General features: G+C 31.3%; 2 protein-coding genes across 2 annotated transcripts; both read right to left on the reverse strand.

Moving 5' to 3' along the window:
* Nucleotides 1-2,183: 2,183 nt before the first annotated feature.
* On the reverse strand, nt 2,184-8,493 carry LOC137835075 (proteasome subunit alpha type-2-A). The gene is made up of 12 exons (XM_068643413.1): nt 8,364-8,493; nt 8,024-8,082; nt 7,843-7,919; nt 7,374-7,438; nt 6,924-6,970; nt 6,041-6,116; nt 4,832-4,899; nt 4,157-4,226; nt 3,683-3,768; nt 3,332-3,394; nt 2,775-2,840; nt 2,184-2,470 (listed from the first exon to the last, which is right to left on the reverse strand). Exons 2-12 carry the CDS (start codon nt 8,062-8,064, stop codon nt 2,422-2,424), a joined length of 708 nt encoding a protein of 235 aa, XP_068499514.1. The 5' UTR covers nt 8,065-8,082; nt 8,364-8,493; the 3' UTR covers nt 2,184-2,421.
* Nucleotides 8,494-18,845: 10,352 nt separating this feature from the next.
* On the reverse strand, nt 18,846-23,582 carry LOC137835076 (style cell-cycle inhibitor 1-B). Its single transcript, XM_068643414.1, has 4 exons — nt 23,350-23,582; nt 23,024-23,152; nt 19,670-19,722; nt 18,846-19,231 (listed from the first exon to the last, which is right to left on the reverse strand). Exons 1-4 carry the CDS (start codon nt 23,399-23,401, stop codon nt 19,004-19,006), a joined length of 462 nt encoding a protein of 153 aa, XP_068499515.1. The 5' UTR covers nt 23,402-23,582; the 3' UTR covers nt 18,846-19,003.
* Nucleotides 23,583-25,386: the final 1,804 nt, after the last annotated feature.

Here is a 25,386-nt window from a genome sequence, read left to right on the forward strand (position 1 = left end):
TAATTTGATCGTTAAACGAAGACTATCACTCCCCTTGCTTGCTTGGCCAAATTAATGTGGGACTAAAAATTTCAAAATGAGGTATCACATATGGGAGGAAGTGCCACCCAAAATTAGCCTAAAAATGGCTTATTCTACATTATGTAAGACTTCCCTCCATGCGTTCTTTCTCCTATGTAAGACGTCTTTTACAATGGGCTTAGGTGTCTTATTTGGGCCCAACTAGATGCCCATAGCTAGCCCAAACATATTTCTACAAAATCCTACAAATTACAAAGAAATATGTACACTTATACAATTTGTACAAGACTAAGAAAGAAGAAAATCCTTGTATTTTACTCTTTAAAGTAGTAGAATTTTCTTCTGAGACTTCATCTTCTTCTATCCTCTTAACCATGAACATTGTTAAAGGCCCAATATCTTGCGATGGTCCTCTATCACTCCCTTAACGATCAGATGTCCTTTTATGCCAACCATGTGGATCTCCCCCCTGATTGTGATAAGGCACTCAACCCTTCAGAGGTTGAGCTCTTATACCAACTGTGAAAATATGTAAAAATAATACAAGAAGGGATTGAATTATGTTTTAAACTTTTTTTAAAAAAATTCACCTTTATAAACACCGAAAGTCAATGTTTAATGTTGTTTCTCTAGAGAGATGCACTTTACAAAGCTTGTCAAATGCAACTTCAATAGGACAAACACACTCTTAAAATTTCTTTTAAAGAACACATTTTTACAAAACTTGCATTCTTAAGTTAGTTGCAAATTAATAACATGCAATGTGAAAAGGACAAGAGATAAAGAGAACTACACAGTATTTTATATTAGTTTATCTGAAACACACAAACTACATCTAGTTTTTTGTCAAGTTTTCACCAACGTATACTACTGTTGCAAGATACTTGCCTTATTTGGACCCAACCACATATGGTTAAACTACAAGTACTGTTTGGATATAACTACTTCTACTAAACTGCAAGTATTGTTTAGACAACCACTTTAGCTAAACTACAAGTATTCTTTAAGCATAGCCACTTTTAACTAAGCACGAGAATTGTTTTAATCCAACCACTCCTAGTAAAACACTTTGATAAAAGAAGATTGTGATCTTAAAGATCATAGAGTTATGCTTAATAAAAGAGATTAACATTCTAAGACGGTTGCATGATTGATAACACTCTTCTAGTTAGTAAAGAATACAATGTTCTTCCTCACACACAAATGGATTTGGATTGTTTTGTAAGCTTGAAAGGATTTATCAAAAGAGTTTGTAAGCATGATCCACAAACTTTCTTCTTCTTCAAAGAGAATTTCTTTACATATAAGTCGTTGTAAATCTTTTGAAGTCGTTGTGATGTTTACAAGTCTTTCATCTTCGACTATTACTTAATCACGTTTAAGTACATAGGTGTATTAAATACTTTTCATGCAACACTAAAATGCATGTGACCTCTTTACACAACTTCTCTGATGCATGACATAACTTATTTAACCTAGGCGAGTAACTTCTTTCATCTTCAATTAAAGGCCTAACGTAATTAAGTGACTCCACAACACTAACATTCTACCTTTTCACAAAAAGTTATTTATGTACTAACTTTAAACACACTCTTCAATAGATCTTGATGTTGACATATTATCTTGAAATAAATGAAGAGACAAACATTTTTTACACACAAGAATTTATCAAACCAAGAGTACCAAACAAGTTGCTTTCGTCTATCAACGAGATACATAAGATTTGTGTCTAATGAGACAGCATAAATGTTTTATACGTTTAAGCTCAAAAACCAAAATCAAATAAAAAAAAGCATTTTACTTTGATCTATCGAACATGTGCTTATAAAAGTTGTTTGAATGATATAGTTTATTTCCTATTTTATAAAAATTTCTTTAAATTATTTACATTTTGAATGTTAGGTAGTTGTAGTTTTGTTTCTTAATTTCAATTACACAGTTCAAAATTCGAAAATACTGGCCTGTGGACCTCCTTCAAACAACAAAATCACAAAGTATAAAAAAATGTCTATTTCTGCAAAGTAAATGAACAAGATCTCATTGGCAAGGAAAAGTGAAGCAGTAAAGGAATTTGGGATACCGGTAATTGTATTGCATTGAACTGAACTTAACCGGCAATATGTATAAAATGATAGAGATAAGGATCAATAAGATTCTAAAAGGAAAAAATAATAAATTAGAAATTTTCATTAAGAAATCGTTCCCGCATCGTCTAGAGAAACTATGTTTGATAATGTTGACGACGTAGGAAAAAGGTTTATCTGAAGGCTTGTTCCTGGTCACAACAACCAGTAGCTCGAAAATTCACTATTGTCATCACAAAGTCAGTTTTAAGCTACAAATTAAACGCAACAGTGAAACAAACAAGTTCAAGAACATATAGCATTTCCTCATTGCACACTATTCTACTTCAGCCAAATAGTCATCAATTTCAGCTGGTGTCAATACCCTGCACCATAAACACACTAGTGTTAAGTTAACCAGTTAAATAATAGAAGCACACAAGGATGAATTTGAAGTCTGAGGTCCAGATAGGTTTAGATGCAGATAACTTGGATTGGAAGTCTCGTTTTTTGATGCAATTTCTCATGTACTTTGAAATACTCCTAATTTATTAATTGAGACGAGACAACCCAAAATCCCAAAAATCAACTCAATTGTACTGATTACAGTAACAAGAGGAAGCAAGGTTTATATAATAAAATATGGAAGGTCAAAAGCAAACTCGGTAAATTTTAGGAACACATATGCACCTGAACTTTTTATCAGCACCGATTATGCCAATTTCAATGTTTTTCCCTGAGATCTGTCCCTCAAACCTGGAAAACACCCACAAAAGAAAGCAGAAGAAAAAATTTAGAAACGTTTCAAAAGACTTAACAAAGACAACGAAATAAAAACTATCAAAGTTTTTAAGGCAATAAACTAGGTTGATAACTTGCAAGAATAAAGATAGACAATATGATGATGGTTTGGAGGGATGTGCCTTAGGTAATTGTCAAGTCAAGTCAAGACCACTGCTATACAATTTAGTTAAATACCCTTCACATATATAATTGGCCTCAACATTCTAATTTGAACCCAATAAGCCAATCTTAGATACATTTCCTTCCTCCAAACTATTTATAAGACACAAGCTATTATGCACTACGTTGTAGGAGAATAACACTTGACCAAAAAGAGATGAAAATGACTCAAAAATGTAAATAACCGTTGCACCTTCTAATCAAAAGTAATCATTAAACATGTCATTTTCACAATGGTTTTCTAATTATTTAGTGCATAAACTTGAAATATTATGTTCTCCTACCCTTCCTTCAGAGTCAATATTGCTGTGTGGACTGCATCATCAAGCTCCATATCATCTGTGTACCTGTAAAAGGACAATCAAGTCAGATATAGAAATGATATATAAATAATTTCTCAAGCGTGCATTCACGAAAAGACTTTAGCTACTATGGTTTAAAAGTCCTTTTAAGATTATAGCATCAATGCGTCAGTAGCTACCATCTGAGACATCTCAGCATATTTAAAGGATTTCTAAGCTCTCATTAAGTGACTTAAGTATCTTTACAGTTATTAATTATTACGCAATCCACAAACAAATACAGATGCATTAAACACACTTTTTGCTTACAGTATTGCTACTGATGAAGCTTACCTCTTCTCAAGAAACGTCTTTGCATTAGAAACATTTTTCCCCATTGCAGAAGCTTTCCAAGAAAAATATGAACCTGACGGATCCACCTAGAGAAAAAAATTACATCAAATCACAACCTTGAATTACTCTTTCTTAAAATTCATGGTAATTTTGAAAAAGTCCAGATGCGTAGAAATATAGACAACCAATGCTCTGAAATATTTGAAATTGAACATACATAATCAGTGAGCGATTTTCAATTATTTGAAGCAACACTAATTCAGGTGTAGTAAAACAAGATAGTGAAGAATTTATGCAATTGAATACAAAGTTTTCATAGATTAAATATCACCCGAGAATCTAAGGAGCCCTTATTCATTTCACCAACGAGAGAGGAACTGAAGTTTAGACTTGCTACATGCAAGTGATGGTAATTTACCAGGGTGTAAATGTAAATACGTAAAGAATTACATCAGAAAAAGAATATCAACAGACCTGGTATAATTGTGGCCCATTATCATCAAACCCAGCAACTAGCAGGGACACTCCAAAAGGCCTAACACCACTATTAGGATCAAAACAGAAATGTCAGAATTAAAAGCATGATAAAGGGTAAAAATGGGAAGTAAATGTGGTAGTTAATGCATACAGAGACAATCAGGGATCAAACTAAGTTATGTGCATTTAGTAAGCTTCTAATTAATGATTGCTCCACAATAAAAATCTGTTTAATTTTGAGATGAAATTTCTATATGGATCACAATGTTACCAATTTATCTAACACATGCCTCCAGAGGAAAATAAAACAAAAGCTCTGTCAATATTGATCCATGCTGGTTTCTTTAGTAAAGAAAAAGCTGTTTTAGGCATCTACATCTAGACTTATGCCAAGCTTCCAATTTCCAGAGTTATAATTTATAATTATGCTCCTGGCTTCCAGAAGCTAATGACAATTGTGATTTTGGCATATCCTTCCACATTTACTTACAACAATTAATCCCCCAAAACACAGGAATAGAGAATTCTGAAAATTAGAGTTTACTGTGAAATCACTCATATTTAAGATATCAAATTGTAAATGATTTATGCATATGCATAAAATAAACTTCTATACTGAGTTGACAAGAAAAAATTCAGTAGTAAGAGTACAGTTTACAAGGAAATAATTACCCAGACTGAGTAAACTCCTGCATTACCGCAGCAACTTCCCTGACAAGTTGAGTCACAGGAATTGGTTCCTGCAAATTTTGATCATATGATCAGATATAGCCCACAATTCACAGATGATCCAACATAGAATACCAAAAGCAAACAGAAAGAGACAGAAAAGCATGTCTATAATATTCATAAAGATAATAAGTAGTGCATGATTCTTATTTTTTTGTTGTTGCGACAAACTTTATTTATTACTAAGTACTCAAAACTATCAAGCAAAAGAAAGACAGGTGTTTTATGGAAAATCTAATTATTATATAAAGATCAGCATTAACAGGCAATACAACCATCAAACAAGAATTACAAAACTCACTGATAGAAGGTAATGCACCACTAATAATTCAAGATTCCCAGGCTTATATGATACAGAATTGTAAGACTCGGTTTAAGAAATAATGAGATTGTTCTATTTGACCCTATTAATCCTTGTCAGCATAAATATATCTTTTAAAGCCAATACTTTATCATAGATATCAAATTTACAACTACTTGCAGTTTTCAATATATATCCTTTATCTGTCCAAATAAGAAACAAAGTCTCACTTTCTGGAAAAATGTAAGCCTAGACACATTTTCCTTTGCTATTCCACATAAAATCTTCAAAGAATGGGTATTATTAAGAAAATTTGCATTGGAGCTTGAATGTAACACTAAATTTAATAGTTCTCCTATCTTAATGTATTGGTGGCTAATTTTGATGAATCCAATTATAATAGATGAATTTAGACAATCAAAACAATTATACAAGGAACTCATCCTCTGTTTCTCCTCCTAGACATACTTTCATCATAACTAGCTACGGCATTGCACTGACTGTAGTAGTTTGTCCATCTTAATCATATAGAGAATTTTATTCAATATTATTCCTTGAGAAATCCTTTTATTACAACTATATCTTTGTTTCCCTTCTCACCATATACATAAAATGAAAGATTCTAGAATTATTCACATAGTAAATAAAACATGCATTGCATGAAAAAAGATGAAAACCACCTGCAGATGTGTAACCAAGTAACAATCCTTATGACTATAATTCATTAAAATGCCGGGTTTGACAGTGAAGCAGACACTATAACTGAATTATATCTTAACTATGTATATGCAGCACAAGAACTCGATACTGAGAAAGAAAAATGTGTAGGAATAGAGTTTTGTATACCATACTTTATATAACCGGTGATACTGCACAGCCTGTTTCCTGCTTTTTCGAACCAAAACTCGAAAATCGGGTCCCATGCCACTGAACAAAGACCAAATTTAGGGTCAGGTAAATAAATTATTTGCAAGAAAAGTCAAGGGCAAATAATTATTTCCATTTACTAAAAGCTTTACAGAAATGGAAAAAGGTAGACTAAGCCTGCTTATGAAATTTCAGACACAAATTAAACATCTGAAAATTAGTTATTTCAACAGTATCTCTTAGAAAGTGAAGAAAGTGCAGAAAGTGCGCAGGAAGTGAGTTTTTCTGTTTTCTATATTTCATTTTAAAATGTCCCCAAATAGATTTAAAAAGTCAACATTCAACAATCACCTAATGCCTCCCTGAAATAAAGGTTAATAGTCAAATGTCCTGCAGATTGAATCCAGTAAATCTCTTTTCATTAAAGAATCTATTGAAAACCTAAAGCAGTCCACCATAATTTATATATAAAACAATGTGGATTAATAGTCTGCTACATGCAACTGTGCTTTATGTATACTTCTGAATGTTTAAATCAGTATTACAAGCAATAGTTAGCTGCTTACCACCAACAACATTTTTTCTTGATTTCGCATATAGTATGTTTTTAATCAGTTTAAGTGTGCCTTTTCAATTTCTATTTCATACATCCTTAAGAAAAACATTTCCCCAAAATAATTGTCATGTTCCTAATGCCTCCCACGTTGTTATGTCTAGGTAAATTGAGTAGCATCTCATGTTTAAGAACCATCCAAAGCTAAAGCGTTAACCATCATTATCTGTAACCACTACAAATATACAATAACTTAATGATGTTATAAAATATATTTAACGTCAAACTATTTAAATATTTACAAAGAAACAAACCTATATACAACACCAATATTCGGTGTTAATAACTGAATTTTCTGGACCTGCAATTAAATATAACAGAGTGTAAATACACAGAATACATCATAAATTAAGTCACTTCCCTTTTTTTAAACTATATTGACACATTTCTTGCAAAACCTAAATAAGAGATTAATTTATCAGTAGCCAGAGTTTGAAACATCCTTAACTATAATATAGAAAGAACACCATTACACTAAGCAAATATTTTTCAAGAGTAAAACAAAACAGTGCTATATTATAGCTAGTACTGAGAAGATAAGGAAGTGACAGTGTTTAAGAGAATATGGGTGTGTAAATGTATAAAACACACAACAGGGACACCGAGAAGGGTTTTAAAACGTTGGATATTTGCATAGAACAATTTTATAAAATAAAATCATGAATAATGAACAAAAATGGATCCAATAATGGAAATAAACTCACTGATGCTTCATCAACCAAAATGGATGGCAATTTCTTCTCGGTAGCGATGACAACTCCATTTGCAGCTGCAAGAATCAAATATCAGATACCCATTTACAACTAGCAAAAGATACAGCTTATATTACAGAATCCAAACCATCTAGAAGACAACAAAATGTAAAATAATTTTACACCAAATTAAAAGATTAAGTAAAAAAAACATGAAATATCTAACTCTAGGCTCCTCGAAAGCCTACTGAACCCGAAAAACTCGACATATCAGAGAGCAGTATTTTCCCAGAAATGAACTGAAATACCCCATCATGCCAAAGCCCCTTATACGGCCTATTTAAGAACTGTAAGCCTTTATTTGTTTGCCCACCCCTAATAACACAAGTGAAAGGTGCTCCCCAAAATATCAATTTCAAATTGAAAAGCTAAAGTGAGTGCCATAAACAGATCCAGTCCAGAGGCAGAGATAACAAATCACCTTTAATTCCCAAAGACGTTTGCCCAGACCCAACAGCCGTCAAAGCATGCTCAATCTGAACAAGCTTTCCAGAAGGGCTGTTCCACAACACAACAGAATCAGTAGAAGAAACACACATCAAAACATTCTCTTTATAAAAAAAAAATCAAATTAAGTTAGAAGTTATCAGCAATAGAAATACCTAAATGTGGTGAGTGAAAACGAATACTGACTATCCCCCATGATAAACTGCGCAAGAATCTGCACTCAAAACATCACTCGCAAGTTACAATCACAATGCAAATCAATCATTTTATTTAATTTATTATTGAAAATTAAAAATTAGAAACACTTGAATGGTGGTTTTTCATAGCAGCCCTAGTAGAAAAGATAAAAAGTAATTCTAACAAAAATTAGTGTGCAATTGACAAATTGAATTGAAAGGTGTGAGCAAAAGAAAAAGACGGCGATCTGTGAGGAGACAAGAAAGGAAGAGAAATGAGCGAGAAAACAGTGGAAATTTTTTGTAAGGTGGAACAAACCTGAAAGAGAGAAGGAGAAAGAGAAAGTGAGGTCGCAGGGAGTAACAATGTTGGATTCTGAAGTGCGTGCTATAAGGTCTGAGAGAAAGAGAGAGAAGGAGTAGGGAGCAAGTCTCAAAATTGGGCCTTCATTCAATCTTTATTTGGGCTGCTTTCTGTTTATCAGTGGGTGTTTCTTCCTGCACCCCCACATTTTTCTTCCTGCACCCCACATTTTCTTCCTACACCCAACATATATGTGTAATTACAAAAGTACCTTTGGGTCTTTCTATAAACCATAAAGCAAGCATACCACGGTTTGTTTCCTCCTTCGCAAACGTCGTGCACAGTGGTTTGAGAGCAAACAAAGTGCGGCAAGAAGCAGTGGTGCATTGGGGTTGGGGTTATCTTGGTGATTCGTTTTGTTTTGTGAACTTTATTTATAATTCGTCTTAAGACATAATTCTTTTATGTGAAAGAATATATGATCTTTTAGATTACTATATTTGTAATCTATTTGTTTAGTCAGAGTGGTTGTCCTCCAAAAAAATATTAAAGTTGTTTAAGAAAAAAGTAGTTGAGGTTTAAATAATACTTATTTATTTAGTCACAAGTCGCTGAGATCCAAACAATACTCGGTTGTAACTTACAATGATACGTGCATAGTGAAACTTGATTGTGTTGATAAGAGCTAGACATAATCTTTGTTAACTTGCAAACCAATATAAAAATATCTAAATTAAATCCTTCTCAGTATTAACCATTTCTAACTTCATGTTATTAAACTACTTTTAACCAAATAAGGAAAAATTTTCTAAATAAGATTTATGAAACAATTGTTGGAACAACTAGCTTTAGAAGGGGGTTGAATAGAATCTTAAACTCTTTATGCATCAAACTAGACTAGATTGTTTAACAAAAAAAAAAACATAACAGATTTTTATACTAGTTCACTCAAACACATATGCTACATCCAATTCTTAAATAGATTGCTTAAGAGGTTCAACTAATAACATGAAGATTACATCCCAAGTACACAATCCACTATTTGGTTATACAAGTATACAAATCACTCCTAGTTTCACCTTCTTAATCTCCCCTTAAGATTAAGGACTCACAAAAAAAATGAAACACGCATATAGAGAGCATAAATTAAGCTCGTAGGGTAAACTTCACAAAGTGAAGAATTACAAGGCTCACACCCACAAATCATATGTTTGTTAACTATCTTGACACAAGCATGTGGCAACTCTGACCCAACTATTTACCCAGCATGGTGTGCACTCTTATCATGTTTTGGTGTAAAAGGTTATGTAAGGAAGATAAGTAATATCAACTATCAAGGATGTTTCTAGATGAAGAGAATAATAAATAATGTTGTAGGAAATGCATCAAATGCTTCTCTATGAACAAGTTCAATAGATGATAGAAGAAGAAGAATATATTTAAAATGAGTTCAAAACTACTCAATGACTAGAAAAGAGATTTCATTGGTTACTTTTTTCAAGCGCCTATGTAAAGACATGTTTTTGAAGAGAAGATAAAGAACGAGAACCATAATTTGCAAGTGCTAAAACTCTGTCCATTTTTCTGTGTTTAAAAGCTTTGTAAGAACATTATTTGTGTTCAACATTTACCAAACTATTAAAGAGTGCTTAACCTTGTAAACATCGAAAGACACAACCCCTCTCTTATGAAAGAAACATGTGGTTTGTTTATCACAAATAGAATCTTTGTCTTATACAAGAGTGGTTGTTTGTTAAAGAATAGTCTTACGGGTTATCTAGGAGTGGATATATTCCAAAATAATACTCTGACAGGTTAGCCAAGAGTGGTTATGAGCCAAAATAATACTCTTTGTACTTCATAATAGTAGTCTACCTAATGGTCAAGAACTGGATGTAGTCTCGCTATCAGATGATCTAAACAAGAAGGGGAGTGAATTGTTTTTCACAAGATTTTCACAAAGTTTGGAAGTAGAGTGAAAAGTTCTGAAAAATCAACCAATTGATTTTTTTTTAACTGGACAAAAGTTCAGTTTTAATCTTTTTTACAAGAATTTGACCGGTTGTATTCTCGAAACAACAAGTTGTTTATACCATCAGAGAAAGAACAATGATGAAAACAGTATAAAAGAGAAGGGATAGAGAGATTCACACAAAGAGGTTTATACTGGTTCGCTCTTAAACAAGAGCTCAGTCCTCAGCTAACCAATAAGATTTACTATGTTATCAAACCTAGATTACAAAACACACACCAAGAGTGATGATCTTGAACCCCTCAATAACATACACCACTCCTTTCAGAAACACTTTTCTGAAACTGCCTTACACCACAAAATTACAATGTTCAAAGTTAAGAAAATAGAGTACACATAGACTTTACAAAGCAGCAGAACAGAAATATACAAAGACTCAGTCCTATTCCACACAAAAATGATGATTAAAGGCTTTTGATCTCTTGAAAAACGTTAGTAATAATCTTTCTTTCTTAGGCTCTTGAAAAGATAATCAAACAGCCTTTATATAAACTTAAGCAAGTGGTTAAAACTGTTAGATCATAAATCAAAAGCAATTAGAATCATTTAAAAACAGTTTCAAACCCTTAACATATTGTTTTTTTAAATAACATATTGAAATAAATTTTCTTTTAAGGATTTCATAAAAACAACCAATTGTTTTATCGAAATAAATGGTTGTTTCAGTTTAACAGCAAAGACAAAACAAAGCAAAGATTTTCCAAATCATTTTGAAAACCACTAAGTGTCAAACAACCAGTTGCTTCGACAATGCAACAGGTTGAAAAATTTGTCTTAGCCTCAATACCTTTGAGCAACAACTATTTCAACTAGTTGATTAGAAAAACAACTAACTAAAATTTCTCAGCTTTTAAGAAAACATTTCTTTCAAAAGAGATTAAGAGTTAAGTGAGCTTGGATCAATATAAGGTGTGAATTAACAAGTCAAAAACTACTAGACAACACACACACATAGCAGTAGGGTCTTCAAGATTTCCACACAGATTTGGAGACATCAAAGCATCTTATTTAACATAAGTAACTTTTCTTTACTTAATCTCATACATTGCATATTATTTTTCCTGTGCAAATTAAAGAAGGAAAGCTTTTTGCTAAAGTGATTTCTGAAAACTCATTGACAGATCATTTGCCAAACAAACTATTGTCTAACTACCTAGTAACAGACGATACTTTACAAAAAAAGTTTTTTTAAAAAATTGAAACACAATTCAACCCTTCCTTCTTGTGTTTTTCTTGTTTTCTACAAAGTGATATTGTTCTTGTTTCTAATTCATTTTTTAGTGTTTGTATTGTATTTGGATAGGTTTTTAGGTGTGTCGGGTAATAGGGTGTTACTAGGTATTAAGTTAAGTCTTGTTCGATTCAAGATTTTGATTCTTATATTTACTTTCAATGTTGAGGTTGTGTGTTTGAAAATATCTAATATTATAGTGTGAGCTTGGTTGGTTTGTCTAAGCAACTGGATATAGCTCTTGATTTAGTGTGAACTAGTATAAAAATTATTGTGTTAATATCTCTTTCTCCTTATATCTCTTTTATTCTTGGAATTTCTATATTTTTCATTGGAAGCATTGCCTATTGTAAACCAAATTTTGCAATTCAAAGATTTAATAATTTTTTCATTCTAAACATTTGACAATATTATTCTTAGTTCAATTCAATTCGGCCCCATCTTGAACTCAACCTTTAAACCTAACATGGAGAACTCAAACTCCATGGAAGAAAGAACAATGGCAAAAGCATGTATATTACCAATGGTGAGTTGCAACATTTAACAAGGCAAGAAGTAAAACAAAAATAAGTAAAAGAATGACATAGAAAATGGATTAAAGACTACAAGAAGGTAAGAATACATCACATTTGTGATGCATCCCTGAGGATAAGTCCAAAAAGATTCAGAATTTGAAAAAGATTTTCAAAATAAAAACCAAAACAAGAATAAAGAACTCTTTTGATTCACAAAGTTGAACTCACAAAAGGAGAACCTTATTCAATCTTCAAAAGTACAAGTATGAGAGGTCTCCTTATATATGCACAAGTCTTGACCAAGGAAGAAGAAAAAGACAATAGCAAAGAGAAGAAACACTAAGCTAGAGTTAACTATCTTATCTTAATCTTATTATTATCCCTTTAGTTAACTCCTACACTAGATTAGTGCATTGTAACTTCTTGAAATTAGGAAAAACACATGGGTAATTCCTTAAGTTTATGATGTAATTCCTTGATTTAAGAAAAAACTCATGATGACACTTACAAGATACATAATTGGCACATGGGAGAAGGAAAAGACACTGGAGGAGTTAAAACCAACCATGTGTACTTGAAAGTGGCATATATTGGTTAAAAGTTATCTATATGATATAAATAAGGATAAAGAAGAACTTGTTGAAGAAAGATAAGAGGACATATAAGAAAATTAAATAGAGGAAGAAGATTTCACGAAAGACGAAAATAGTAAGACTCCATGATTTGGAAGAGGAGATTAAAAGACTTGTACTTGAGTAGTTTCTCGGTCTTCAAATGAACTTGATAGAATTAGGAACTTCATATGTTTTAATTCATATACATGGGAGAAATCCACTCATTCTTGAAGTTAGAAGTGTCTTTTGGAGCTTCTAACTACCACATGTCACTTTCAAAATGCACATAGGGGTAGTTTGACTATTCCACTTCACCTTTCATGCTTTTAAGAGTCTTTTTGTGTCCATTGGAGTGAATTTAGGTGCCTCGCATGTGACTTCTTCAAAATCCGTCATTAATTTTCACATGTAATCATTACATTCAAATAACTACCCATGTGCACTCCTTAATTTCAAAGGGGTTAAACATGTGTTTAGCTTAGCAAGTGGAGTCATCTCTTAATAGAAAAAGTTCTCCTAGGACAAAATTCTCTTCTATCTATAGGTATCTCCTTCATTTGTAAATACAATATATCTTGAGTTGAATGAAAAATCTCTTTTGTAAGTTTTTGTGAGAGTTTTAGTTTTCTCTTCTCTTATTTTTTTTGGTTCTTATCTTGAGAAACTTTATCAAGTGGTGAATCCTCTTGCACTTATCCTTTGATTATTCGATTAAAGGTGGCGTGATTTTTTCCATTTCTTATCTAAATTTATTTTTTATTTTATTTATTTACTTGTTCTTATTTTTACTTGAAAACTATTATGACTTTCTGGATTTCTCCACAACTTCCACGTTTTGCACCAATACTTTCCATTTCTCTTTTTCAACATTCTTATCAAGAGCTAGAAGATTAACCCATTCTAGAAAGGTCATCATCACATTCCTAGTAAGTGTTCTTCAAGAATGGATATGAAACCCATTTCTATTTGGATGTGGTTCTTGCTTTTTTTTTTATTGATTACTCTTTTGCCAAATCATTTTCATGATGTTTCGAACATGTTTATTATTTTGTTTAATTAGTTTAATTGATTCATCAAGCCATTGTTTTAGACTGCTTGTTGAGATTTCAGTTCTTATCTACTAGAGTTCTTGGTTCGTTTGCTTATTTCTAATCAATCTTTTGTTTGCTTAATTCAAGAGGTAGAATGTAAACATCTTATGAGTAGACGCTTGGAGGCAAGATACTAAATACTTCTGTAGACACTTGTTCTGCTGATAATATTCTATGGAATTTGATTAAATTGATTAAGTTCAACTCTCTGTGAGAATTGATAGCATGATAAAGTTTTGTTAATTAATGATGAATTCACTACTGAATGAACTTGAGTCCTGCTTTTTTCATTGTTTTCATCTTCTATTTTACTCTTTTTTTCTAAACATCCTTAAACACCATTTAATGTTTATTTTTATTTCTTACTTTTATTACTCATAGATGAATTGCAAACACTAATTTCTTATTATTTTACTTGAATTTACAATTGGATTCATTGAAAGATAACTTGAGATCAACTAATTCTATCTATACTATCATCTCTTTGGTTTTAGATGATCTAGCCAGTGTTAGACGGTCACACTAAAATCACTTTTAAGTTGGTTGTGAAACAATAACTATTAATGCTTTAAAACTAAGTATTTGATTTGCATCTATACTAGTTTATCAAACGTAAGTATTACAATGTATAGCTGAAACAAGAGGGGGGATGAATTGTTTTTGCAAGATTTTCGCAAAGACTAGAGCTAGATTGAAAAGATCAGTTAAATCAATCAATTAATTTATCTGTTCAACGTTATTTAACAGATTAATAGTTCTGTGAAAAATATAAACCTATTGTTTTTACGAATCAACTGATTGTTTTATGCAGAACATATAGAACAAAATATAAAATAGTTTTATCAGAGTAGGGAAGAGAGATTCACACTAAGAAATTTATATTGGTTCATTCTTAAACAAGAGTTACATTCAATCCTTAGCACACTAGTAAGAACTCACTAAGTAATCAAAAACATATTACAACACAACTAAGAGTGTTGTTCTTGAACCCTTCAAGAACACATAACACTCTCGCAAAAAATACAATTTCCAGATACACTATTTGAAACTATTTTACTCACAATACAAAATTAAAAGAATGAATTAAAATACACCCGAACTTTATACAAAGAACAGTGGAAGAATTAAACTGGAATTCTATTTCACACAAAAACAATGATCCAAGACTTCAAGAATGATTAAAAGCTCTTTGATCTTCTCTTTTGAAAAAAAAATTCAATAAACTCTCTTCTTTTTCTAAAAATGATCAGAAAACCGTCATTATATAAACTTCAAAAGATGGTTAAAACAGCTTAATCATTAATTGAAATTTGCTAAAAGCATTTAAAAACAGTTTGAAAATCATAATAGAAGTCTTTTAAAATCACTTAATTGATTTTTAAAACAAAATGATTGTTTTCATTTTCTGTTAAAATCAACATAAAAAGACCAATTCATTTATCGAAATAACTAACTGATTTTGCTTTACATAAAAGATAAGAGAAAACAAATCATTTTTAAATCTTTTTAAAAACCTTAAATGCAATTCAATGGGTTGTCACGATAAATTAACCTGTTGAAAAACTTATTCTAGTCACCAGGCTTTGAACAAAAGTTTTTTCAAATGATTTAAATCACAAAACAACTAACTAAAATTAACACATATTTGAAAAACAAAATTTTCAAAAGAGATTTCAAATTAGACGAACTTGAATCATAAGTAAGTGCAAATTAACAACTCAAAATCTACCTAACTACACACACATACAACAACAGATTCTTCAAGCTGGATTTAGAAATCATCAAAGTAACCTTGTTCAATCGTAAGAACTATAATTTGATCACTTAGAAAAAAAATATTAAAATATGTTAGTCAAGTGATTCAGTTGAGTTGTAAAATTTATGTCAGATGTAGTTGTTAAGACTGGGAGAGTTGATGAAAAAAATAAGTATTCAAATATGTTCATCTAATTAATTTGTTGCTAGATGTTAAGGATACACCTTTTGTACTTCATCAGATGAAACATGTTGAGAAATATCTGAATACATATATATATATATATATATATATATATATATATATATATTTAAATCTATCTTTTTTAACTAATCATCTTAAGCAAAACTTGCATCAAGTGTAATCTATTAAATAGAGGGATTACAGTCTGATTATTAGTTATAGTTAATAAAAAGTTATCTCGGGAAAATACTTGGGTAAAGTTATCAAATTTTGTTTGAGATGATACATCAGATGAAAGAATTTTAATTTAATTGTTTAACAAAACCAAATCATCCTTTTAACATCATTTTCAAATGATATTTGCTAAAAGAAATTAAGTATTAATTCAATCACAATTCAATCTTCTCTTCTTGTGATTTCTGTATTTTTCACAAATCTAAAATCTTAAAAATGAGAGGAGAGAGAAAAAGATCATTTTCTACTAGAATTGAGTGATATGGAAGAATCCTATATAAAAAAAAAGAGATGTAAGAGAAAGTGAGGAAGTTATCCCTCTCTTTCCTTAAGTTCCTCAATTCCTCGGTTATTGATGGTTGACAATGATGGAGAAGACATGACAGCGAAGATTTCATTGAAAATGGGTAAGAATGTGAATGATTTTTGGTTTGAAGAATAGAGCTAGGAAAGAGGTTAGGCCAACCTTCTATCTTTTTCTAAGGCTTCTACACTTAGAGAGTGAGAGCAAAAGAAAAGTGAGACTTGAGAGAAATTCTGAAAACCATTTATATAGAAATTCATTACTTAGTTCAAGTTTTATTTTTACAATAGAAAAGCTCTTTATTTATAGAATAAAAAGTGACCAGTGAAACTTAAAAACTCTTTGATCATGGAGTGACATGTGGTACCTAAAATACTCTTCATTCGTGAGTTGCCATTTGACAATCCATGCACCTCCAAGCTGTCCATCCAGGATGTGACAAGTGGCATTAAGGAAGAGGAGAATGCAAATAGGAGGCGCCTCTTGCTCCATGTGGAAAAAGACTAGTCACTTTGGGAAAAGGAAGGAAAAAAACTCCATGTAGGTGTCCATGTAGCGCTTATGTATATGTCTTTTAGACTTCCTTTCAAGATCTTCTATTCTAATACAAAAATTGGCCAAATACAAGGCCCACAAAATTTAATATAGAATTTTAAAGATCAAATTAGAAATTCCTAATTAACCCTAAACCCTCTATAAAAAAATTTACAAAACTTCAAAAAAAAAAAACTTCTAGAAAAAAAATTTGTATTCAATGTTTTCTTTTTCTTAGTCATGATATTTTAGGTGATTGGGATGGTCCTCCATGAAAAAAAAACACAACAAAAGGGCTAAAAATGAAGACACTAAATAAAGATAAAATTAGATTTCTAAAATTTTCAAGAAGTTATGATCTCGATTTGTATAATGGGAAGGAAAGTAGAATAAATCTTATTTTCTTATGGACTTTTTGATTTGGACATTATTAAACTTTCTTCTTTATAATTTGAGGTTATTTATTGTTTTACTGGAATCAATTCCAAAGTTATATTATAAAAAGGTAATATAAATTCAATAGTGTCTTGGGAAAATTTCAAGAAGTGTGTGAAACAAAGGTTTGTGCCCAAGCACTACATCAAGAAGGAATTGATCCTTCAACTTCAAAAGTTGAAATAATGCAACAAGAGTGTTGATGAGTACTATAAGGAGATTGAAATGCCCCTTGTAAAAAGTGGGATGAAGTAAACTAAAAAATGGTAAGATTTATGTATGGTCTCCTACAGCTCTTGAGCTGATCAACCCTGACATCAACATTAAGTGGTAACAATTCTTATAACCATGTGACAATCCAACCATCAAACTCGAACAAAAAAGATCTCTTGAAATTCCTTTGGATATGTAGAATATTCTAGAAAAATCAAGAAATATTCTACAACATAAGAAATTGACAAGTTTACATGGTTTTTTATATCTTCTTCCATAACTTGGAATCTTCCCTTTTAAAGCTCTCTTCAAATTTCTACTTAGTTTCTTCTTCTTTATTTTTCCTGTCATGTTTTTTGTATTTACTTTTGTTTGTTCCATTTCTTTATCGTCAACAAGCTTTTCGTCAACCTTATTCACATAGTAGAGTCAACATAATCTCTTCTAAACCTACTATAACACCAGTAAATATTAAAGCCAAGTTTATTGTCTCCTCTTATTTTTCATACTGGGATCTAATTCACTGTTGTAGTTTAGCAGGAGCATTGCAATATCTTACCACATGAGATCTGATATATTATATACGGTGCAACAACTTACACATGCATGATCTAAAGACAAATCAAATGCATGCTCTTAGGTGAGTTTTTCATTTTACAATACTCCCTAGACATTAGATTAAATTTAAATACCTAATCAATTTCAAGTCTCACTTGTTACAGAGATCTTGATTGGAAAGGATGTCCTAATACTAGACGGTCCACTTATGTAACTGCATTTTTTCTCAAATATAATCTTATCTCCTAGTCCTCTAAATGACAGTCCATTTTGTTTGGGTCCAATGCTAAATTCAAGTATAAAAGCATAGTAAATGTCATTTATTGAGTCCAGTTGGATTCATAATTTACTACTAAAACTTCATTATCCAATCTACAAGACTACATTAATGTACCATGACATTGTGAATGCAATATACATCTTTGGTAACCCCTACAACATCAACACATGAAACACACTAAATTAGATGTACATAAGAAAGAAGTTGCTCCTGGGCAAATTTATATCCTTCATGCTCCCTCTCCCTGTCAAATTGTCAACCCTATCCCTAAATAACTTCTCAGCATACTCTTTGATGATTTTCGAACCAGTCTCGTGTACAAAAAAACCTTCTGTTTTGACCTGCAAGGTGTAATAGAACATATAAATATTCTTGCAAACATTTTTAATCTTTTATCTTAATGTAGTTATTATCCTTAGTTAGTTAGCCTAATTGTCTTATCAATTTTATTACCTTGAATTACGTTGATCCTCATCTAATTGACTATTTCATGAAATAAAATCACGGAACAACTGTCTTCCACCAACACAACTAATTCTTGTAGATTGTTGTAGAATGAATTTACACAGAAAAAAAAAAAATCTGTATTTTCTGTATCAAGATGGTGGTTAGAAAGGAAGGGTAAATAAAAGTTCTACATAGATTGGATCCAAATGACTGCTCTTATGTCTAAAGCTAGTTCTTGATCTTCCAGTTATGGGATGTGCGAGGTCCGCTTGCAATGCCTTCATAGTAGTGTGAATCAAGTTTTCCTTTATTCCAAGCTTTGACAAAATCAGTAAACAACTCACGTGCTGACTCGGACAAAAGATCAGAGAAAAACACATTTTTCTCTTCCTTTAACCAGGCAGCGAACTCATTATTCTTTGCAAAATAGTCATCCTTTGACAATTGTAGGAATTCCTACATCCAAAGTAGCCAAGATGAACCATAAATACCAATGAATAATAATGGAATGCCATGACAAATGTTGAATGCAGCGATCAATCTTAAAAGTTTTCAATTATTTGATAATTATACAGCTCAACTAAATAAAGTCATTAAAATAAGGGAAACAAACACAGCTGGGCTGTTAGACGTTCAGCATTAACCATTTTTTATTTTTTTTCTACATTTTTTTTTCTGTCTAATAAAATAAAAGATTTCCTTGAACAACATAACAATAAATTCTTGTAGATAAAACAATGCTGTAAAATGAGAGGGAATAAAATTTAATAGAAACAACTGTGAACAGAAAAGCATGAATGCAAAAAAGAAAGGGTCTGGTCCCAGATACAGCTTATAGTAATACATGATTATTTTGCATGTAGCACAATTAATAATATTGGCAATACAACTCACCACATGGCCATCACCTTTTCTATTCTTGTCTCTGTGCCTATCTTTCGACTTCCCTGAAATAATAACAAATTGTAGATTTAATTTTCCATGAAAAAGAAGAGTAAATTAACCAGAACTCTAGTCCAGAAACAACAAACACCAAACAAAGTTAATGCTCATCTAACATAATATTAAGCAATAATGAGTGGAAAAATCATAATACAGAGGAAGAGTACGAACATCTTCACTTCACTTATGTAAAAAAAATAGGCATTGAACTATTTAGAATATTTATAACTGTTTAGAAAGAAAATCTTTCTAAGAAAAATTTATAGTTTTCTCACCATTCACCAAGGGAGCAATTGTTTTATGGAAAATTATCAAGCTATGAGAAACAAATTTTAGCCAAAACTTGTTTTCTTAAAAATTGAAGCATTTTTCAAGAGAAGGTGATGGCGTACCATACACATACAGCAATAAGTAGAGCCACTGAACCAACAGTTCGCGAGTTGTTTCTCTCAAAAGTCAATTTGGCAACTTCAACTCAAACACATATAATACTAATGTAGGACAAACCGTACAGAACATGGCAGGAAAAAGGATCTTTGGTAGGCTTTGAAATAATAAGGAATATGGAAGAAGTAAAGTAAGGGAGAGATAATAAGAAAAGAGGAATAAAAGTAAAAGGAGAACCAATAAACAATTTCGATCATAAATTCAGTTTTGCAAACTATTTCCCTAAGAGCAATGGTCAAGAAATCAAGAAATACAAAGTTTTTATTTGAAATCATGGCAGTTAATGCATTGATAACATTAAATGTTACATTTTCAAACAGACTTTCACTTGACAAATAAAGAATTATTTTATTGATATCAATCCCACAAATTACATTCTCGTCATTTTTATTTGTAATAACCCATTTTTATCTGTAATAACCCAGACCTTTGAAAAGAATAAAATAAAAATATGTGAAAATAAATACTATTATCAGATCTAATCCTTTTGATATTTTTTCAAAATTGATTTTGGAAAAGGAAGAAAAAAAAAATAACAAATTTGAAAGACCTCAAATTTACTTTTCATAAGGTATGTTCACGTGACACGAGTACAATTATCAATAAAAATAACCAACCATTTGACATACGAGTTGAAGAGCTTAGGAAAAGAAGTCATGTAATCAGTTGCTCCTAAATCAAGAATCCAAACACCTTGAGACAAAGGACCAATAGTATTGAATGTAATCTTACCTTTCATGGGGAGGGTATGCAATCCATATGACTTAGTCATTGATTCAATCATTGTTTTCAAATGATTTGGTTCCTCTTTAAAAGCTATCATGCTAGACATTGAAAAACACACAAAGTGTGGTCATATTTTACACTTAGTCATTTTAAAGCACTAATTAAAACCCTGGGGTGTTGGGCATTTGCCTTAACAAAACTCGCATAAGATTTCTGTATCAAAATCTGAAAAGTTGTTTTATTTATAACTTCCTCTACAAAACACTGAATGAAATCAAGGTAATTAGGGATAATTACGTGAGACTAATATACACACACACAGCTAAGCATTCAAGTTTTTATTCAGTATAATTGAATTTAAATTTTGTAGAAAATTACATGATTGCACGCTTAGAAGAAAATAAATTATTTTTGTAAGTTAACATAAAACAACTATATTAAACTTAATAATTGAAATTTCTATACATATATTACAATATCCTTAATGCATACAAAATATGACGTAGCATAATCTTAATAATATTGTCAATATCCCGTCATTATGGCTATATAGTCAATAAAAAATATATCATCAACATTGCCAAAGAGATAGATAAGGAAAAAGAAGTGAGAGAATCTGGTGTGCAATGGCAGAATAATGGGCCAATAAGGTGGGTCTAGTGAGATTATGAACATCCAGGGGAGAGATGAAAGACTAAGAGTTTATCAGCAGGAGCCCTCATTAGGATGAGCATTCCCGGTTTCCACCTTAAGGGCAATATAGAATTTCAAGGGGGAGGTGTTGTTAGGATGTATAACGAGAAGGACGGAATAAGGAAAGCTGTTAAACAGTTAGTCCATCAATTATTTACTGAAACTAGTTAGTTAGTAAAAGCGGTTTGGTTAGATAAATAGGAAAATCAGATTGGGGGTGTGCATTCAGTGAAGGGAAAGATCCACTATGATGGGCAAACCCCAGGGAGAACTCCATTCTCCACTTTCTGTTCTGTTTTAAACAATAAAGTTCCACTCTTTTATTTTTTTCACCTAGGTTCCATCCAATTTTCTGCATTCCTAACAGGTAGTCACGTCTTATGCCTACACTCTGCCCTATTACAGAGTACTTATAGATAGACATGATTGAGAAATACTTTCAGTGTCCAATTCCAAATGAACTTACATTTAAATTCTATCTGCTGAGTTACGTTATGGAACTGGAGAATTTCATACACCCATCTATTAAAAACGGAAGACGCCTAAAATTTATTTAACATTCCAATTACATAATAAATATTGGCATGCCTTTTGAACTAGAACATTGAAGATTTCAGCATATAAAAAATTAGTGTCCATGACTGCAGATAACCCTTCTTTTTATTTGTTCCTCCGATTAGAATTATTCCATAACATGGAGATATGGTCCTAATCTCTTAAATAAACTATCACAACCTAAAGCACTTTCAAAGCAGTTTCTTACTCTATAATACAACATTAATGTTATTATATTATATCCCGTTTATTAAGATTTGAAACTAATAGTCCCACCAAGGTTGATCTAGGTTGTCCAATCCAGATAATCAGCACCCAAATTTGCATGTATATAGTCCTGCAGGCACTACAATTAAGCAACAACAAAAGCTTTGTTCCACTAGATGAGGTTGACCACATGGATCACATGAGCTTTTCGACTAAGTTTAAGACCAAACTCAAAGACATTATTCACCACAAGGTTCTTCTTAACAACGTCCCCCAAACTCCCTCTTTGTCCCCCCTTCCTATTTTGACATGACTAGAAGCCATGCTGTCTACTACTCTTTGGTCCTTTCAATGACCTTCTTTATTCGTGCCCAAACCATCTTAATTGATTTTCTGCATTATAAACATGTCACTATGGCCATGCCACTGCCATAGCAGACCTCCCTTCCCAAATTGCCTATTGCAGTTGACAAAAATCTGCTTCACCATTCCACCCTATGTCAAGGTGCCACCATTTAGCAATACTGATACTTTCATTTCGTATTTTGTCTTTCCTTGTGTCACCATACATTCATCTTAACAATCTCATTTCTACGTTTTTTTTTCTTATAACATTCAGAGCTCTATCCACTAAAGTTAAGCAAAGGTTACAAAATAAAAGATAGAAACCCCACTGACCCTTCTTATCAGATTTTTCTTTGGAATGCTTGCGAGATTTCTTGTCCTTCCTTTTCTCTTTCTTTTCCCTCTTTCGTTCCTTCTTTTCCTCATCCTCTACCGTTCTCTGCCTCTTGCTTCTCTTCTCATCTGTCAATTAACCCCAAAATTAACAAACAACAATAACGATAACCGGGCCAACACAAAAAAATAGATAAATAACTACTAAATACTTTTTTTCTTCTTGCTCACTATTTTGTAGAACCCATGAATCGAATTTAGTTCCAATCCCAAAACTTAGTTTGGGATTTTGCTGGAATGATGCATAGCGAGGGGAAGTCATGTACCTTCTTCGCGTTGGGAGGGTGAAGTTCGTTTCGATTTCCTATCGCTTCCCATGATTTTTTTTTTCTCGCAAAATTTGATAACAAAATTGCTCACAGTGACACTACAAACCAGATTCTCACAAATTAGTGTTTTGTTAGGTTATTTTGACAATCATGATGCTAACGTGGCATTTTGAGTCGGTGGGCTTCACCTGGCACACATTTGAACCCTTATGGTTCCAATTGCTTTTCTTAAAAGAAAGAGTTTGACAACTCTTATATCTATTTATATAGATTTAGAAATAAATATATATTAAATAATAAATTTATAATTAGATGATATAAAAAAATATTAAAATAATAATATTGGGAGTTGTAATATGATTATATAAAAATTAGAGTTGTGATGTGATTGTATAAAAATTGGAGTTGTACATGTATAATTGTTTAAAAGAAATATACATATGTAAACTGATTAGGATTTAATCTTAATACCTCAAACTTAACCAACATCATACCACCTTTGTTTCTTTTGGATATATAATTGAGTTATTTTCTTTTATTATATGTTATATCATGTATTGTTTCTAGTTTTTTTAATATTGTATGCATAGTCTATAGTCCTTCATACATATGATTAATGCATTTTGTTTGATGTTAATCCAAATATATGGTCCGTTATACAATTGTAATATTTAGTGATAATGTAATTTTAATAAATTACAAAATACTCACAACATCTTTAATAATTAAAATTATTTATGGTCATGTTAAAAATATTAACTGTGATTAATTATATGTAATGTGATAAAAATATATTTGTTATATTTGTATGATAAAATAGGATAATGTATTGGATTATATTTCTTAATCTATTCACACACAACTTGATATTTTTGTCCTGAAGTTCAACTATAAGTCTAATTGAGTAGAATTTAACTCACTCATAAGTTTATATTGTTATATTCATGAATTAAGACATATTTACATGAGTGAATAATGATTTATTTTAGTTTCAAATTATGACTTTTTTTTATCAACAATCTCAAATTATGATGATAAGATTGTATTTTGAATTTTGTAATTCCGTGATACGTGAATAGTGTGATACTCCTAAGTTGATATAAAAGAAGAGAGTTCTTCATTTAAGATGGAAGAACATTGACTATATCATGAGGAAAGATGAATAACTACTAATTAGTGAGACCAATACTCCAAATGTTATTGGCCTTTATGAAAAATGGGAGAGATCATACCGCCTCTTTGTAACGTTCATAAAAACCAAAATTTTTACTTGAATTTGTTGTTCTGTTGACCAATATAATAATGTCAACAATTTTGTGAATGTTATTTATGAGAATTCACTACCTCTGATAATACTTATATTATGCAGTTTTCATCAATGAAGTTCATTGAAATAAGAGGAATGTGTGATCGTATCATGGGCATAAGGGATATTGTAGCTCAACTAAAAGCTTTGGAGGTTATTATGTTTGATTCTTTCCTGGTACATTATATTTTATGCACCTTACCTCATCCATATGTCTCTTTAAAATCTCTTACAATACACATAAGGATAAGTGGTTTATTAATGAATTATTAACCATGTGTGCTCAAGAAGAGGAAAGTTTACTAATGGAAGAAGGGAATAGTGTGAACTTGACGACCTCTATTAAGAGTAAGAATAATCAAGTTAATCACAAAGGAAAATATTCCTGATCAATAAATCATAAAGAAAGATTCAAAGTGTTTCTTTTGTAAAAAGAAAGGATACATGAAGAAAGACGGTAAAAAACTTAAGAATTAGCTAAAGAGGAAAGGTAATCCATTTTGTTGCTATGAATCTAATGTGGTTAATTTTAATCAAAACACATGATGGATTAATTCAGGTTCTATAATTCATATTTTAAATACCTTGTAAGGTATGGAAAACCTAAGAAGACTAATAGGAAGTGAGCAAAACATATATTCAATAAGTAAGATAAGTTCACATGTGGAGGCCATTTGGACATGCAGTTTAAAGTAATGGTTTCATTTTCCATTTAGAAAATACTTTAT

The sequence above is a fragment of the Phaseolus vulgaris genome, chromosome 5 (assembly GCF_000499845.2).
Source record: "Phaseolus vulgaris cultivar G19833 chromosome 5, P. vulgaris v2.0, whole genome shotgun sequence".
NCBI lineage: Eukaryota > Viridiplantae > Streptophyta > Magnoliopsida > Fabales > Fabaceae > Phaseolus > Phaseolus vulgaris.

Coding starts and splice junctions, on each gene's coding strand:
- LOC137835075 (XM_068643413.1), bottom strand. CDS start 8,064: ATGGGGGATAGTCAGTATTCGTTTTCACTCACCACATTTAG. Junction 7,439..7,842: donor AACGTCTTTGGGAATTAAAG/GTGATTTGTTAT, acceptor TGATTCTTGCAG/CTGCAAATGGAGTTGTCATC. Junction 6,117..6,923: donor AATATTGGTGTTGTATATAG/GTTTGTTTCTTT, acceptor GTCTTTGTTCAG/TGGCATGGGACCCGATTTTC.
- LOC137835076 (XM_068643414.1), bottom strand. CDS start 23,401: ATGGGAAGCGATAGGAAATCGAAACGAACTTCACCCTCCCAACGCGAA. Junction 23,153..23,349: donor ACCCTCCCAACGCGAAGAAG/GTACATGACTTC, acceptor GTTAATTGACAG/ATGAGAAGAGAAGCAAGAGG. Junction 19,723..23,023: donor AGAAAAATCTGATAAGAAGG/GTCAGTGGGGTT, acceptor TTATTATTTCAG/GGAAGTCGAAAGATAGGCAC.